This window comes from Lodderomyces elongisporus, chromosome 1 (assembly GCF_030384665.1).
Source record: "Lodderomyces elongisporus chromosome 1, complete sequence".
Taxonomy (NCBI): Eukaryota; Fungi; Ascomycota; class Pichiomycetes; order Serinales; family Debaryomycetaceae; genus Lodderomyces; species Lodderomyces elongisporus.
In genome coordinates this window covers 2,997,786-3,015,802 of record NC_083673.1, presented here as the reverse complement: position 1 = coordinate 3,015,802, position 18,017 = coordinate 2,997,786, and the positions used below count along the sequence as shown (strand labels likewise).

Genomic DNA, 18,017 nt, shown 5'->3' with positions numbered 1-18,017 from the left:
ACAAAAGGGTATCACGTTTTTGTGTTTATGGAATTGCAGTGTTCAAGTAGTAAGACGAAGGATTGGTTTCAGCATGCTTACTTTGTTATGTTTGATAAATACTCACGACTTGGACTCAAAACAATATGAGCCGCACAAATTGACGAGACAAAGATTATATCCTCGCAAGGTCGGATAGGGGTAGTCTCGCGGATCGAAGCACTATTGCGAGGAAAAAAAAAAGAAAAAAAAAAAGAAGACCTAATGAAAAGAAGAAAGAATTCAAGAAAGAAAGCTGAAACTCTTTACTTCCGGTTCCAATTTTATGCTCTTTGGTAGTAAATAAATGAAAGCACGTCAATTCTAAAACCAAGTTCGAAAGAAGGAACCGATTTGAATGGTAATTGAAATTAATATATATATATATATATATATTTTTTGTAGGGATTTGTACTCCGTGTCTTCTTCAATTGCTACCAATTGAGTGAAATTGAATAAGAACCGAAAAAAAAAAAAAAAAAAAACAAAGAAAAAAAAAACATGAGTACAACCACATAGACTGTGGGAGAGTTAGACAGGTAGACCGCAAGTAGGCAAAATTTTGAGTATCAGCTACAAACTTAATCTTTGAAATATATTGTCCGTTTTATCTGCTACCTGGTTTTTTTTTTCAAAATCACTGGAAAAAAAAATATAAAAAAAAAGAAAGACCAAAGAAAAACAGAATCCAAAGTTTGAGAGCGTTGCGGGCACTACAGCCATTTGTTACTGGAGCAATTTTGAATCAATTCCTTCTCTTTTGCATCAAGAGTCAACTAGAACCATTTGGTGAGTACCAATCCTGTAATTGCCTCTTACTTCATATAATAAGATTTGGCTCGAAGAATCCAAGCCTTATTTTTTTTTATTCGAGTTTTGCATTACTTGGCCACCGATACATTAAAATAACAACAACAACAACAACAACAACAACGACAACAACGACAACTGCTTGACCAATAGTACACCGCTATAAACAGATTCTAGTGCAACATCAAACCATATAATCAACAAATAATGTCATCATCCGGTTTGCAAAGACGTCGAGGTGCCAATAAGCAGAGCACACCAAAACCAAGATCTTCCAGCTCCTTCGAACTGGACAGGAATATCACAAACACCGTCAGTTCGGATCACAAAATAGGCTATGACGATAAAGACATAAAAGATCGAAGCGAATTAAAGACTCCACTTTTAACCTTAATGGAAGAGGTATTGCTCATGGGGTTAAAAGATAAGGAAGGTTATTTGTCGTTTTGGAACGATAACATCTCATACGCTTTAAGAGGCTGTATTTTGTTGGAATTGGCCTTCCGTAATAAGATCTCATTGGTAAACGATCCTGCAAGAAGAAGATTTGAATTAAGTGATCGACTCGTTGAAGTCATTGATGCGGAGCCAACAGGTGAAGTTCTCTTAGATGAGGCGTTGAAGATCATGAAAGGTGACGAGTCCAATTTATCTGTTACCAACTGGATCGACTTGTTAAGTGGAGAGACATGGAATTTGATGAAAATAAATTACCAGTTAAAGCAAGTACGAGAGAGATTGGCCAAGGGCTTGGTAGATAAGGGAATCTTGAGAACTGAAAGAAAAAATTTCTTTTTGTTCGATATGGCCACCCACCCTGTAGCCGACAAATTGTCCAAAGAATACATCAAAAACAGAATTTTGTCGCTTCTTGTTACAAGAACCACTGACCTTGATTCGGTTGCCAACGACCAATTTCCAAAGGATACGTCCTTTAGATACTTGAGAACGATATCGTTGGTTTGTGGTGCTTATGCAGCAAATGTCTTGGAAAACGTGTTGATGTCATTAAACTATGATAAGAGGGATCAGGCATTTGCCAGGGCAGACGAAATTTTAGCAGACTACAGCGAGTTTCCTTTTAATTTGTCCCACCAAAGTCCATTGGGTGTGGGTTTGAACTTGGGCCAGGAAGTAAGCACAGAGATTGAAAAATCATCGGCTTCAGAGTTGCAATTGGAGTTGGTTGCTGCAGTTTTAAGTGTATTCGCCAGGATGGATTCAATTCTTTAATTTTATTTTTTTTTTCTTAGTTATTTTGATGAGAAGGGGTTACCACATGATCAAAAAAATAAAAAGACCAAGTAGGAATGATTATAATGTAGGGACCAAAACAAGTGCATAGATTTGAATGTCTAGTACATACTAAAGAAAGACCTTTACTTATATGTATGTATATATGTATATAAGTATATATGTGTATATGTATACAAGCACCCGTGCATTTATATACACGTATATACACACATAAAAATGTACATAAGCAGTTGCAAACAAGTATTTTCACTTATGTTCCTATTACCGAATAACTTAATTATTCTTCTCTTTTTTTTTTGCCGGTTTCTTTGCCTAGTTTGTTTATTTTGCTTCTTTTCCTTCTGTATAATTTTTTTTTTATTTTTTTTAAAAAGCATTAGTGAAGGGAATTTTGTGAATCTTCCAATGCTTTACATCCACCCAATTGGTCAACAAAGTGGTACACCAACGACTCATTGTCTTTGCAATTGTTTGAGATTGGTCTGTCGCCAGAAGAGTCCCACCACATACCACCACCCAATTCATGCAGCTTAACATAACTTCCCTTGATCTTTGCACTCTGCACGTTATCATAAGTGATAAACTGTTTAGTCTTGAGATTATAAGCAAATGCAGCCACTTTTTTAACATCAAAACCATGTTCAAGAATATTCTGGTCTTTGGCATTGCCGAGAATATCCTTGATTTTATTGTATCCCAATGTATCTTCTTTGTCTGTTTTGGCAAATTTCGATCCTACGTGGCCTTCTTGCACTCCTGAGAAAATACGTGCATACATCGGCATACCCAATACCAATTTCTGAGGTGAAACACCATGTTTTGTATACGCTTTGACTATACTATCGGCGCACATGTCATTGTCACCATTGTTGCCAAATAGATTCGAGTGGTAACCCACCTTTTCTGACCACCCCAGCCCTGAAAAGTCGTACGCCATCAAGTTCCAAAAGGAAAGGTACTGGTCCATGACCTTTATTGGTAATTGCTTTATATGCTCATGGCCACCAGGTGCTGCAATAGTCAATAGACGTTGTGGAGGCAACGCATGTCTCAAAACTTTCAAAAGGTTGGCCAACGCTTTACCCTGTGACAAGTTTTTGGGGTATTCCCAATCTATATCGACTCCATCAAAATGATATTTTTCAACAAATTCCACTACACTCTTTACAAAGCTATGTTGCTTTTCGGGATCTTGAACTACTGCTTCAAACTGAGTATGTGTACCCCAACCACCAATGGACATACAAACTTTTAATTGACGATTCAACTTCTTCATCTGGTTAAGCTGTTGAATATTACCCAACACCGTTTCTCCAGGAACAAGTGACTTTAAGGGCATTTGCAAGTCACACCATTCATCTGTAAATTTAAGTTTACCAGTTAATGGGTCTACTGCAATGAAAGCATAGAAAATGTGGCTATAGTACTCATAGGGAATATCGCATGGAAAATGCTTCTTTTCATAGACTGCCCAATTTGTGAAATATACGCAACTTTTAAAAGACCGCGTATTGCTTATTTGACTGTCATGACTCTGGTGGTCATGCTGAAGTCTATCGTGAAAGTTTTTGATCATACGATGGCACATGTAACTGTTCTTGTAGCTGAAGTTTGACTTGGTCTATGTATTACTCTTGATACTTTTTGGTACTTGCTTTTTTTTTTACAAATGATTGGTATTTAGTTTCAAGTTAAGCGGCTTTTTATTTTCCATTCAAATTTAAAAGATTAAACTAAAAATAAAAAAAGGGTGGGGGAGGGGGGGAAAGAACAGCGAGAATGAAAGTAAGAAGGAAAGTGCAATTTTGTTCAAGGCAATTTGTCACAGAAGTTCCTCTCAAATTTTTATTTTTATTTTTATTTTATTTTTATTTTTTTTTATTATTTTTTTATTATTTTTTTATTATTTTATTATTTTATTTTTTGTTGGTATTGTTTTTCCAAGAGTGTACTTTCAAAGCTGGTTTTGCCATTTCATTTCTTTTTTTTTAGCTACAAGAAACTATTACTCAGGTTTCTCATTACAAAGTTCAAATATCGCAATTGACACTATCACATCTCAACCTCACTCTTTGGAAACGAAACATTAGGGAATTAAACATTTGAAAATACATAAATCAAATAAGTAATATCAAAGAAATAGAAATAGAAAGCAAACAATACAAAAAATGTTAGATTTACCTTCAGATATTCCAGCAAATGTACCTTTAGGAGTCAAGATCTACAAGGACCAATGTATATACAATTACGACACGCCAGAGAATAATGAGTTGGGAATTGATATTGATCTCAAGACATACAGGGCCTACTCGAGAAATAAAGATTATAACTTTACAAAACAAAATTATGAACAGACTGGAGATTACTTATATCTTAACATTAGGAGAGCTCTTAAACCTCAAGAGGAGATAAACAAGTTGTTGTATGACGATAATGGTGAAAAAAGTCCCAAAATACAAAAACTTGAGATAAAGAATGTTAAAGAAGAAGACTATTACATTACACAACTCGCAATTTACGATATAAGAGATGAACGTTTGTACACACAAGAAGAAGTTACCTCCAAGTTATGGGGTGTAGCTGAGCAAATTCTTGAAAGAAATTCTTTGAACAAAGAGAATGAAATAAAACAATGGGAGCAAGAAATTGTTCCTTGTCCCCACTCCATTGATTTACAACCAAATAATGAGCGTGCTTCAGAATTGGATTCAAGAACTGAACCGGGCAAGTGTCACGAGTGCGAGTTGACGGAAAACTTGTGGATTTGTCTCCATTGTGGACAATTGGGGTGTGGAAGGCAACAGTATGGCTCAACATTGAAAGGAAATGGCCACGCTTTAAAACATTACGAAGAAACACCAACACATCCTGTTGCATTGAAATTGGGCTCGTTAAGCAAGGAATCGGAAAGCTGCGATGCCTACTGTTATCAATGTAATGACGAAGTTAAGGTCCCTGATTTAGCAGCCAAATTAAAAGTATTCAATATTGACCTTGAAACAGCGAAAAAGACAGAAAAATCTTTAGTCGAATTGAACATTGATCAAAATCTTAACTGGGATTTTAGATTAGAAGGTGCAAACGGTGAAAAGTTACCGGCTGTTTATGGTAAGGGATTAACTGGAATGCAAAACTTGGGTAACTCTTGCTACTTAAACTCCGTCTTGCAAGCTCTATTAGACTTGGATAGTTATAAGCAATTTATTCTGCAGCTTGACTTTAGCTCTAGCAAAGATCCCACAGAGGATATCAAAGCCCAGCTTATAAAGTTATACGATGGAGTTTGGAGTGGCCGATACTCGATTCCTGGTTCTTTAAAAGGTGAAGATTATCAACTCGGTATAAAGCCGTCGGATTTTAAGACGTTGATTGGAAAAGATCATGAGGAATTCAAAACTCAACGTCAACAGGATGCTTTGGAGTTTCTACAATATTTCTTCAGTAAAACGGATCAAATGCTTGGTCTCAAGTTAAATGAAAACTTTAAATTCTTATTCGACACTAAAATCGTTTGCGCAAATTGTAATCACGGTTCGATTAAAGAAGAACTTTTGGATAATATATCTGTTCCGCTTCCTGCTGAAGAAAACAAGAATTCGGAAAGCACTACTATCGAAAAGTGTTTGAGAAGTTTAGTTGCAAAAGAGGCAATTGCTGATTATCAATGTGATCATTGCCACCACAGTCCTGGTATGGCCTACAAATCGAGTGGATTTAGTACTTATCCAAGGAATTTGGTCATTGGTGTGCAAAGAATTAAACTCAAGAATTGGACACCCGTAAAAGTTGAGGATCCAATTTCTCTCGAGTATGAATTAGATTTGAGCACTTTTGAGGCTCCAAAATTCGCTACAGGTGAAAGTGAAAACCAACTTGAAAATAGGGAAGAAAATACTGATGCTTCACCTTCTTCTTCCTTAAAATTTGTACCAAACGCAGATGCGTTGGAAATGCTTTTGTCTATGGGTTTTCCTGAAGTGAGATGTATTAATGCATTGCATGCAACAGGAAACAGTGACACAGAGATGGCAATGAACTGGATTCTCGCAAATATGGACGATCCAACTATTGATGTGCCCCTCGATGAAAACAACAAAAATAGTGGTAACACAAGCGAAATTCCAACCAACGTTGATGTTGTTGGTGATGGTAATGGTGCTGAAAACGATGCATCCATTGGGAACTTAACGGAAATGGGCTTTTCTTATCAGTTATCCAAAAAAGCGTTACATGTTAGTAAGGGAGATCTAGAAGCAGCTGTTGCATGGTTATTTGATAATCCTGATGATGATGGTATCATTGTCGAAAATGACGAACTCAAAGTCGACGTGAAAAAAGAAGAACGTGAGTTGATAAAGACGTTACAAGGACAAGCTCATGACAGTAACAACAATTTAGTAAACCGAAAAACTCGATATAACCTCAAGTCTGTCATTTGCCACAAGGGAACATCTCCTCATACCGGACACTATGTCGTTTTTATTAGAAAATTAATTGATGGCAAATGGACATGGGTCCTCTTCAATGATGAAAAAGTTGTTGTTTGTGATGAGAATAGCCTCGCTGAAATTGAGAAAACTGGATACATCTACATTTATGAGAAAGCTGAGTAAAGGAAATAGCAAGAATTGAGTAGAATACATAGAATATATAAGCTTGTTAGAATAGAATAACTTTGTCCTTCAATTCAATAAAATCCTTAGTAGAAAAAGAAAAAGAAAAAGAAAGAAAAAAAAAATTTAACCTGGTAATTTTTTTCATGTTTTTTTGCTGCTGCTGCTGTCGTTCTTGTCGTTGTTGTCGTTGTTGTTGTTGTTATTGTTTTATTGTTCTTCTCCTCGTTGGAACGTGAGCATGAACAAGCATAACCTAATTTGAGCCAGTTGGGCCCGCACCACCCAATCCCGTCACCGGTAAAATTGCTTACCTAGCCCACCTTTTAGCTGATCGGACCTGCATATTGTGCGGTTTCGCTTCTTGACAAAAAAACGCAAACACAAAAATGTGAGTCAGCTTCGTGCACAATCTCTGAAGCTCAAAATTTTTCAGTCAAACCACAGATGACTCCACAGAGAAAGAACGAAAGAAAGAAAAAGAAAAGAGAAAAGAGAAAAGAGAAAAATCGAAAAGAAAAAAAAATAGACAAAGCCTTGGAACTGGTCGTTGATTTATAACTCAATTTTAACTCAACAAGCTGAATATGTTCATCACAAACGAAAACGTTGGAGACAGAACCCGTCTTGAAGACTGGAGAAGTATGTTTAAAAATAAGATGTTCTATAATTTCTTACATGATGCTGGGACTGTTCCCCCCCCCCCCCCACCTCCTCTCTCTTTCTCTTTCTCTCTACCTTCTTGTGCTTTACCCTCTTCCTCCTGAACTAGATCTTTATTGTTTTTGAAGAGCATAAAACTAACGAACTTATAATAGTCCGCGGATATGATCCATTGACTCCACCAGATTTGCTTCAACATGAATTCCCTATAACACCGGAATCACTGAAAACCATATTGGAAGGAAGAGATGCGGCATGCAAGATTTTGAATGGAGAAGATGATCGTTTGATTATAGTCATTGGGCCATGTTCTATCCACGACCCAAAAGCAGCAATGGACTACGCTGATAGATTATTGAAGGAGTCCAAGAAACATGAAAAGGAGCTTTTGATTGTGATGAGAGCTTATTTGGAAAAACCTAGAACAACTGTTGGTTGGAAAGGTTTGATTAATGACCCCGATATCAATGGAACTTTCCACATCAACAAAGGGTTGAGGATAGCAAGAAAAATGTTTGTTGACTTGACTTCGAAATTACCAATTGCTGGTGAAATGTTGGACACAATCTCACCACAATTTTTGTCGGATCTTTTCTCTGTTGGTGCTATTGGTGCTAGAACTACCGAGTCTCAATTGCACAGAGAACTTGCTTCTGGCTTGTCATTCCCTATTGGATTCAAGAATGGAACTGATGGTACTTTGGGTGTAGCAATTGATGCCGTCAGAGCCGCATCGCACCCACACCATTTCCTTTCCGTTACTAAGCCAGGTATCGTTGCTATTGTTGGAACTGATGGAAACAAAGACTGCTTTGTTATTTTAAGAGGCGGTAAACAAGGTACAAATTTCGATTCTGAGTCCGTAAAACAAACCCAAGAACAATTAATCAAGGCCAAGTTGGTTGATGAGAGCCAGAAGCAAGCTCGTATAATGGTGGATTGTTCTCATGGAAATAGTAGTAAAGACCATAGAAACCAGCCAAAAGTTGCCAGAGTAGTTGCCGACCAAATCGAGAGTGGAAACAGATCTATATGCGGTTTGATGATTGAAAGTAACATCAATGAAGGAAGACAAGATGTTCCTTCTGAGGAAGAGGGCGGCAAGAATGCTTTGAAATATGGAGTTTCAATTACTGATGCATGTATTGGTTGGGATACCACCGTTGAGGTATTGGATATGTTGGCTTCAGCTGTGAAGAAGAGAAGAAGTGCGTAAATAATCAATGAAGGTTAAATACAATGTTTAAAATAAATAGGATAATAAAAAAACCAATGAACGGAACATCAAAAAAAAAAAAAAAAGAAGATAAATCAAACTAAACTTGGCAAATACAAACTCTAAAATGTAGAAGGTAGGTGTTTTAGTTTTTGGTCTATAGCGACCCTTCTATCTGGTTACAAATAAAGTATGAGTTTTGGCTTTGTTTTTTTTTTGGCTTTGTTTTCTTTTTTCATGGTTCACAATATATGAAGTACAAAAGAGGGTTTCAATCATTGCGATTTTTTTCCGGACCATTTTTGATTTAATCCGAGATATTGTTAGTTATCTATTTTTTTTTTTGCTCTCTTTCACTTTTTGTCTCTCCTACCCCGTCCTCCTATCTCTCGTGCCCCTTTTCCTCGAAAAAATAATAAATAAATATCCGCAATTACTTACCAATTGTATACAGCCTTGCAAATTTATTTTCGAACAAAAAGACATACATTCATATTTATATATATATATATATATATATATGTGAAAAAGCACATACCCCAAATTGCAAAACTTTTGTCTTCTATTTTTTGGTCCCCAATTTGTTTTGCATTTGCATTGAAATATTAACCATTTCGTTGTACTCATAGAACTGAGGCTGTTTTCAGTAGCAATTCAGCTAAGAATTTCATGCGTACGTTCAAAAAACCAGTGAGGAAGGATGACGAATCAATCTATCCTACAGCAAATAGCATCGATGGTGTATTGGGCAACGAAAGCACAATGTTTAAGCCGCCTTCGTCAGCAAGAGAAAACTTCTCTCTGACTCCTTTACTGTCGCCTAAGGCAACCCAATTTCCACAATTTACACCTCCAATGGCATTGGCTACCACCTCAAATAACATCATTAACAACAGTAGCAACATTAATAGCAACAATGACAACTATAATAACAACAAGACAGTAAGTCATGGCTCTGCAACAAGTTCAAGTCATATGAGTTCTCCCAAAAAACTTCTCACGCCAATCAGAAATTTGTTTTCCTCATCAAGGTCTGCGGCAACGACTCCCAACTCAAATGATGCTTTACAAGATGCCATTTCATCAAAACATTCATCTAGAAATTCGAAAAGATCCGTATTCAAGAAACATTCCCGGAACAAGAGTTATGGCTCTGCTGCTTCAGAGACAAAAGAACAGGAGTTTGTTAATTTAAGTCGACCTATAAGACATAGTAGAGGGTACCACGTAGCTACATCATCATCTTACCCCAACGGGTTTCCTAAATTTGACATCGAGAAGAAAGAACTAGATGCTGATCTAGCGTCTAAAACGAACTTACAAAGCACGTTTTTGGAAAAACAGAGCCCGTTATTAAATAGGGAACTGCGGCAGAGCTTGCTCGGGCCTCCAATTTCTATGTCGCGGAAAAGTCTGAATACAAACCGAAGTAGTTGTTCGTTTGAGGAGAATGAAAGTAAATTAAATACAAAAGAAGTTTGTTTTGACGAGCCTCATCGAGTAAATCTTGATGAGAAAGATGAATTAAAAACGGACCATACAAGCATTTCCGAGAACGGGTGCGGAAGTACAAGTTTTGATGATGACGAAGATGATGATGATGATGACGGTGATGATGACGATGATGAATCATCACAATTTTCTTTTGTGCAGGACATGAAAGGAGGAAGAAACACGTCCATCAAATATTACAAGACAGGAGCCACAGCTGTAAAGAATAAGATTGCGGAAAACGATCTTATTGCGCAAGACTTTGGCTATGACGAAGGAGAGCTCGCGGATTACGATTTTGACAACAATGGATATGATGATTATGACGATAATTACTACGAAGGTTATGATGAAGAAGATGAGTTGCATATGGGTAATGAAGCTTATAAGGATTTTTTCCTGAATGAAATCAGTCCTATAGCAGCTATGCCTGTTGATGATGATGATGATGATGATGTGGAAGAAGAAGGAGAAGGAGAAGGAGAGGAAGAAAAAGAAGAAGGAGGAGAAGAAGAAGTAGCAAGGAATGCAAGTGTTGACCAAGCAAAAATTGAAACTTGCGAAACAGGAACTTTGGGAACAAACTTTGATTTTCCAAAGTCAAAAGCCTTGGCAGCGGATTCTTCACAATGTGGAAGAAGACCTTTTTACTTATCGTATCACCACTCTATTGAAGGTCCGTTCCAATTTGAGGAAGTACATTCTGTTGAAGAGGAACAGGAACTTGACATTTTGGAAAACTATTTGGACAAAAGTGCGCCACGGACACCTCAATCACAGACTAGTCATGTAAGCGAAACTTTTTTTTTCTCGGATAGCGAGCTAAAGCATGACCAAGCAACGTGTTCTGCTGAAGCCGGTATTAATAATGTCATTAGTCATGGTGCTGGGAGTAGCGATGGTGATATTCATCTCTTCGACCTCAGCAGTCCCGTCATAAATGGTTTAACAATTGGTCATAATCTAAGGCATAGATCTAAATTCAACGAAGCAAACGCAAGCAGGCTCTTTATTCATCGTGAACCTTTTAGCACAGACTTGTCAACAAGAAAAATAGGTGAACAATCTACAGAGCTGTTGGAACTGAGCGGTAGAGTATTTCCTTCTTTCCATGGTTCTTTTGATGAAAAGCTTCAGCGATCAGTACAGCACAACATCAATGCCTTCGACAGATATGTAGGAGAACAGTTTAAGAAAACATCACATACTTTTCCCTCCATTATTGTTGAAGATCTAAGTCCATCTGGTCATCTTAATTCTACCAACAAATGCGGAAATGCGGGATCTTTTGCAAACAAAGATTTAAGCCCATACGCTGTTGAAAAAGATGGGAATGGAAGAGAGTATGAAAGAGGCGACGATGATGATGACTCTTTTACAACTGCGCATTCGAGTGTAGAACGTTTTGAGAACCACAATACCTTGCCTTCTGGTCAGGCCAATTGTACGAAAATAAAACCAAATACAAGCGATACAAGGTCAGTTTCAAATGCTGAATCTAGCAATGAAAAAGAGCCAGTACAACAGACAAGAAGAACTTCAATCTGCGAACTAATGGGTTTACTTTCAAATTTGGAATCGAAAACTGTAAACAACACAGCAATTGAACCCGACTCAAATGCGAATGAGCAAAGAATGGAAACAAATTCTTCAAGATTGTTGGATCCGAGACAAAAAGAGCAAAAAGAGCAAATTTCGGTGAATAGGAATTCGGTGGAAAACATGATGGGATTGTTGGCTACAATTGGTGCAACCCGAGCAGAACTGGACTCTTTCAATTCCAATAAGCAGCCAGATTTGAAACGAGAGTCGGTGGAAGGGGTGATGAAGTTCTTAGCAGAAATGGAGAACCGAGACTTTGCCATGGAAAGCAAAGAGAAACAATCAAATAAAACACCTCTGACCGTTTTCAGTGCAAATACACCCGAACCCGTTAAAGAACCAAATATTTCAACAGAACTGGAGAAAATACAATCCCATAAATTTGCTCGCAAGGCTTCATTTAAACGTTATTCTTGGTTCAATAGCCAAGAAAGTCTTGTTCTAAACAACAACCAGGGATCGAAATATGAAGAAGTGGATCCCACTGATGATACCCTTGTACCTGTGCCATTAGACCCTGATCTACTCGATGAGGTTAATCAAATTCCTGATGACTTTGTGTATCACGAGAGACAACCGGAGTCTATACTTTTGCATAATAAACAGAGCTTTGAGCGCTCACTGTCATTTAAGTCACGTCCGCAGAAGATGTTGCACTACAATGCTCCCAAATCAAACAAGATCGAAACATTGCACAAGACAATCACATTCTATGATAGAGGTGCTTCTTCTATTACTTCTAATATGTCATCGTCTTCTTTACACGATGCATCTACTATGCCTACATCTCCTATTGACCCTAGACTTCTTGCAATATCTAGCATTAGCAGAAAAGCCTCGGCAAAGTCAATTAGCTCGTGCCCTTCGGTTTGTGAAATTTCAGAGGAAGAAACGGGACTATGATCTTTTTGAATGAAAGAGTTTTGAGACCATGTTTCAAAGAAATAAAAAAGAAAAAGTAAGAATTAGAATGTGATTCTAGATTTGAGATGAAATGAATTAATTATTAATTGATATATAAGTTCCTGCTTCTATAATTTGGGAGCTGTCAACTCTTTTAAAAATGATTCAAAATTGTAGTTGCCATCTTTCGTGTAGTCAAAATATAAATCCTCCATATTCGAAGTGCTAAACCTCTTGTCTAAAAGAGGTCTTTCGGGGACACTCCTCAGCATGGCCGAGGCCGTTGCAGAAGATGTTGTATTTGACCGTTTGACGCGGCGATTCTGTTGCGTTGAGCTCGAAACATCTAGCGACCGGGGTGGTAACTCTGATAATGTCGTGATCTTTGTTTTATTTTCCTTCACTGAAGAACTTAGTTTTCGATTATCAACGTTTTTTCGTGATTCTTTTTTTGCAAAGTTCATTTTATTATCACCTTCCACCCGAGGCAGTCCTTTAAAAATAAATTTCTTGCTCGAAACAGTATCTTTCCCGTTCAGTTTCGGGTCATATTGTTTTGAGCATGCTGTTGTATTAGTGGATAGTGGTAACCTTGAGCTTTGAGGATCGCGGCCAAATAACCATGTGTTGTTCCTATATTTTGAGTACAAACTTGACAAGTCAAATTCATCGTCGTCGTCTTCTGCATCTACTTCTGCTTCTCCTATTTCTTTTTCCTTCGCTTTTTCAACCCTAATTTTACCATTCTCTCTACACTTGACCGCAGTGGTAACACTTTTACTTTCATTGCTGTTGTTGTTGTTGTCATCTTCTTCATCGTCGTCTACCAAAACCACTTCAACCTCTTTACCGTTCAAATTTTCCGTGGTTGATCTATAGGAAATTGTTGAATCTTTTCTTTGGATTGTATACTTAAAAACCTTCTCGTCTGTTAAATCAATAACAATACTTTCGGTTTCAGAAAGGTTCTCATTATCCGCCAATCCACGCACTTTTGATGCTTTGACCCGACTTCTGTTCTTAGTTTTACCCATAATTAATCCACGGGACTTGTTACTTGATCGGGGTTGCACACGTACATCAGGTGGAGCATATAAATTGCCAAAATCGTCATCTTTCAAATGGCTTTCTTTAAAGTCAACTGCATAGTTCACAGCCTTAGGAGGTTCAGTGACCTTGATATTCATTACCTCAGCAACAGCCTCGGCTTTCTCGGAATTGATTTGGCTTTGCTCTTCACAGCTTATTTGAGCTTGTTTATCACAATTTTCTATATTATTCTTTGGCCCCTGCTGACCTTGCAACTGCATGGATTTAATTTTGGTTAGAGCATCAAACGAGTTTGTTCTTTGGTGACTTCTACGCATTGCTGCAATATTCAATAAATCAGCCGACTTTGACCTATTATGTTGAGCCATTGCGCTAGCAGAACAATTGTTAATAGATAATTCTTGGTTCACGGGGAAATTAATGGAATGCATAGATTTACCACGTCTGTGGCGCACGGGAGACCTGTTCAAGCTTGGAGCTCTTTTAATTTGTTGGTTCTCAAAAGAAGGTTTATAGAAATCCGTATCCTCGTCTGAATCAAGTTCACTATTCTCATTGTTGTTGTTGTTGTTGTTGTTGTTGTTCTTATCAGTATCGGTGGTGGTGTGAAGCTTTACTTGGCTCATCAAATGATCTAAAGCTGCTTTACTCGGGACCCTAAAATGTCCTTGTTGTGGGTGTGGCTCTCCGAATTCAGATACGGAAGTTTCTGTGTGTCTCTCTGAGAATAATGTCTCATTGTATGATGAAGGTGCTTTCGATGAAAGTTGTTCCATCATAATGGACTTGTTCGATAAATCAGGGATCAGAATTTGACCATTGGAAAATATGCTTTGTCTTGAAGCATAACTGCGTGTTTCATCATCAATATTCCTGTTTCGAAGTTCTTTGTTGTTGGTAATGTTGAGCGAGTTGTTGGGAAAGCTGTAGGACATGCCCTCTCCTTCTTCTTTATCCTCCTCTTCTTTCTCGTCTTCCTCTTTTTCTTTCTTCTTTTCATTTTGGGATTGGATTTCAATATTCTTCGACTTTTCCGGACTACTCGTTGCCCTTTCATCTGTAGAAACTTGATTCTCAAATGATGGTATTTTTCTTGTCAATTTCAATGGGGCAGTAGCAGCTCGTGCAAATTCAACTTCAGACTCACTAGCATCAGTCCAGAGGTACTCCTCGTCATCTTGTGCCTCTTTTTCGGCTATTAATGTACCTTGATAATCTCGTCCCAGACGTTTATCATTTTTAGGTTCAGTTCGATTCTGTGGTTTTGGTATATTTGCTTCATTTTTGCTAGGGTTATTATAAAGTTTTCTTGATGGCGACGAAGTTGTCTCTCTGCTTAAAGATATGTCTATCGATCGTTGTAAAGAGTTCCAACTGCATTCACTATCTGCTGTAGAGGGAGCCTCGCTCGAGTTAGAGACTAAGCGTTGTTGCAAAACTTTCCCGCTTGCAGTACCAATTGGTAGAGGTTTTTCGAGTACTGCGCTCAAATTCGATGGTTGCATGTGTCCATGATTTTGACGCAAATTTGTAGTAGCTTTAGCTTGATGTCGAAGGAAATTTCCAAAGTCGCCCGCAGAGCTAAATGAGCTAACCGATGAGACGTGAGATTCATCGCTGAAAAATCTGCCTCTCGTTTGTTGAGAATCGTATTGTTTAGACAATCTTGAAGTATTTTGTTGTGCTTTTGAACTTGGGCCAAATGGGTCGGAATTTGAGAATGGGCTTGAATTTGTGCTGGAACCTATATTCTTACCTGAAGTTGCAAGCAATTCTGTAGTGGGACTAGGGCTAAGACTGAAGCTTGAGTTTAACCGAGAAGTTCTGCCATGTTTTGTGTCTGAGCTATTGGGATTGATAACTACAGCGGGTTTTAATGTTTCATTTGCCACGAAAGTTGATGATTTTGTCGTCGTGGTGGACACGGGTGACAGTAACAGTAGCATGTGTTGTTGCTGTTCCTGCTGTTCCTGCTGTTCCTGCTTTTCTTGTTGTTCTTGTTTTGTATTCTTGTTTGGTTTCGATGACAATGAAGGTAATGGAGGTAGTATTTTACTGGGGCTCTTTTTGTGTGTTGAATATTTCTTCAGTTCCAGAGAAATGTTGCGGTTTTGAATGCTCGAGGATCTTGATCCTGCATGCGACATTTCCTCGATGACACTAAGCTCGTCTGCTTCTTTATTGGCGAAAGCAATCTTCAGGGATTTTATATTATTGTGGGCCACTGGTGGTGGTTGGTTGGATAATCTTTTGGGTGAAGATGGTTTTTCTGGGAGTGCTGGCTTTATCTCTTCCATGGTGATTGTGTAATCAATTTCGTCGTCGGATGATGACAGAGTCAATTCAACTTTTTCGTAGCCATGAGGGGTGTATACCAATGTCGGTTGCTTCACTTTGTTGTGGAACCTTGGTGTCATTAATTGACTTTTGGATGGATTGTAGCTTGTTGAGTTAGCCAATAGAGTTGCAGGCACCCCCGCGTGTTTATAGCTAGTGTTTGCAATATTATATTTAGCATTATCATTGTTGCATTTGCTTGAGCTTGGACTTGAGTTTGAATTTGACTTTGGGCTTGAGCTTGGGCTTGAGTTTGAGTTTGAGTTTGGGTTTGGGTTTGAGCTCAACTTTGGTGGGAGCTTTAAGGTCAATGGTACTGGGATAACATATTTCTTAGCATTTGGGCTCGAGGAAACTATGTGAAGTCTCTTGGCTAGTGGACTTTTTGAGATTTGACGCAATTGAGTTGGAGTCAAATTGGGTGATGATAGAGCTGATCGTATTTCGTCTTCTTCGCTAAGCAAAGATGCCATTGATCCATTTGGGAAGCTAATTCTTTTGTTTAGTTTGGATGGAGACGGTGACCTTGAAGTTTGTCCAAGATCATTTAGGTTTGGTAAGCTTTTGCGATTTTGTCGTTTCGATGGCGGCGTGCTTACTCCTTCCCGTTTGCTTGGTGGTAGCGGGGGCAATGCGATAGTATCTCCCATATCTTTGCTGTGCTAGCTCTGTTTTTTTGGCGTTGGTAATGGTGTTGGTAATGGCGTTGGTGATGGCGTTGATGATTTCTTCGATGTTTGAGTTGGAATTGGAGTTAGAGTGTGTGACTGGGGTCTTGATTAAAGGTTCAATTACTGGATCTGAAGATGAGTTTGAGAAACTAACGATATGAATGATGATTGGTTGAACTGTAAGAAAAGAATATACTAAACAAGAATCAAGAAACAAGAAATGATAAAGTTGAAGTCAAAGTTGAAGTTGAAGATAATGAATGGTAGATTGGTTGCTTATTGTTGCTACTATTTCTAGATCAACTCCATTCACTGTAAATAAAACAAAAAAAAATTAAAAAACAAAATGGTTGCCTTATTAGTGATTTCCACCTCCTCATGAAAAAGTATCATCAAAAGGTTAGCCATTGCACCTGTTTATGGCTAACCTAGATGCACCTTTCTTTTTGTAACAATTATAACAATAAGAATAAATCTTTAGTTATCATTTCATCCAAATTTGGATAACACGCAAACAGAGAGAGACAGAGAGAACATAAAAATAAAAATAAAAATTAAAATAATATTTAGCACAACCTGCATTGTAAAGGCTGGAGAGAACATTTTTTTCTTCAGCATTTCTATAAATAAAAAAAAAAATAATAAAAAAAAAAAATAATAAATGGATATATATGGACATGTTAAAGTTAGGTGTAAACGCTACCCAATCGTATAAATATTGTTGTTGCACAACATCAAAATTAATCACACTCGAAACCTCTTTAAAATGTTCTTTAGTGTTGAGTAGATACGGCTAAAAAAAAAGTCCTATATTGAAGTGCTGAAATGACCCTTTCTTTGTTTTGGCCAATATTTCGAAACTTCTTTGTTTCATTTGTTTTTTCTTTTCTTTTCTTTTCCTTTTTTCTTTTTTTTACGGGATAAGTTTATTGATTTGTAGTGGAGTAGAAGAGGGTTATTTGTACTTACGAGAAGAAGCTATAGTGTTTTGTTTTTCCTTTCTTTTTTTTTATTGTTATTATGACACAAGTTTCTTGCATAGGGGAGTATGATAGCTACGTTTGCAATAAAAACATCCATTACTATTAAAAATAATGAAGAAGAGCTTTAGAAATTTTTTATTTGGTTGGAAATTGAACCAAATCTTTAACCCAAGTTTTTCTTTTCTTTTCTTTTCTTTTCTTTTCTTTTCTTTTCTTTTTCTCTTTCCTTCTGATAATTTGAAAGCAAATAAATAGGGTACTAGACAAATAGTTATCTTTGTTATTAACTTACTCTAATGTTTCTATAAGTAAACCAAAAATTACCAAACAGTATATTTTTCAATCAAAACTCAAATCATCATTATAGCACTTTATGTACTCATTCCCTAGTACCTCTTCTTCC

At 37.4% G+C, this 18,017-nt stretch overlaps 6 protein-coding genes across 6 annotated transcripts; 4 read left to right on the top strand and 2 right to left on the bottom strand. All coding sequences in view use genetic code 12, as the record gives it.

Moving 5' to 3' along the window:
• Nucleotides 1–1,035: 1,035 nt before the first annotated feature.
• On the top strand, nucleotides 1,036–2,061 carry VPS74 (Vacuolar protein sorting-associated protein 74; the record flags this gene model as incomplete). The annotated part of the gene is made up of 1 exon (XM_001528550.1): nucleotides 1,036–2,061. One exon carries the CDS (start codon nucleotides 1,036–1,038, stop codon nucleotides 2,059–2,061), a length of 1,026 nt encoding a protein of 341 aa, XP_001528600.2.
• A 400-nt stretch (nucleotides 2,062–2,461) lies between these two features.
• On the bottom strand, nucleotides 2,462–3,673 carry CHT4 (Chitinase 4; the record flags this gene model as incomplete). The annotated part of the gene is made up of 1 exon (XM_001528549.1): nucleotides 2,462–3,673. The coding sequence occupies one exon, from the start codon at nucleotides 3,671–3,673 to the stop codon at nucleotides 2,462–2,464; it is 1,212 nt and encodes a 403-aa protein (XP_001528599.2).
• Nucleotides 3,674–4,253: 580 nt separating this feature from the next.
• ubp14 (ubiquitin C-terminal hydrolase Ubp14) lies at nucleotides 4,254–6,698 on the top strand (the record flags this gene model as incomplete). Its single annotated transcript, XM_001528548.1, has 1 exon — nucleotides 4,254–6,698. The coding sequence occupies one exon, from the start codon at nucleotides 4,254–4,256 to the stop codon at nucleotides 6,696–6,698; it is 2,445 nt and encodes an 814-aa protein (XP_001528598.2).
• A 587-nt stretch (nucleotides 6,699–7,285) lies between these two features.
• Nucleotides 7,286–8,577, top strand: ARO3 (3-deoxy-7-phosphoheptulonate synthase; the record flags this gene model as incomplete). The annotated part of the gene is made up of 2 exons (XM_001528547.2): nucleotides 7,286–7,340; nucleotides 7,517–8,577. The coding sequence occupies 2 exons, from the start codon at nucleotides 7,286–7,288 to the stop codon at nucleotides 8,575–8,577; spliced, it is 1,116 nt and encodes a 371-aa protein (XP_001528597.2).
• A 669-nt stretch (nucleotides 8,578–9,246) lies between these two features.
• Nucleotides 9,247–12,573, top strand: PVL30_001081 (uncharacterized protein; the record flags this gene model as incomplete). The annotated part of the gene is made up of 1 exon (XM_001528546.1): nucleotides 9,247–12,573. The coding sequence occupies one exon, from the start codon at nucleotides 9,247–9,249 to the stop codon at nucleotides 12,571–12,573; it is 3,327 nt and encodes a 1,108-aa protein (XP_001528596.2).
• A 128-nt stretch (nucleotides 12,574–12,701) lies between these two features.
• On the bottom strand, nucleotides 12,702–16,610 carry PVL30_001080 (uncharacterized protein; the record flags this gene model as incomplete). The annotated part of the gene is made up of 1 exon (XM_001528545.1): nucleotides 12,702–16,610. One exon carries the CDS (start codon nucleotides 16,608–16,610, stop codon nucleotides 12,702–12,704), a length of 3,909 nt encoding a protein of 1,302 aa, XP_001528595.2.
• Between the last annotated feature and the right edge of the window lie 1,407 nt (nucleotides 16,611–18,017).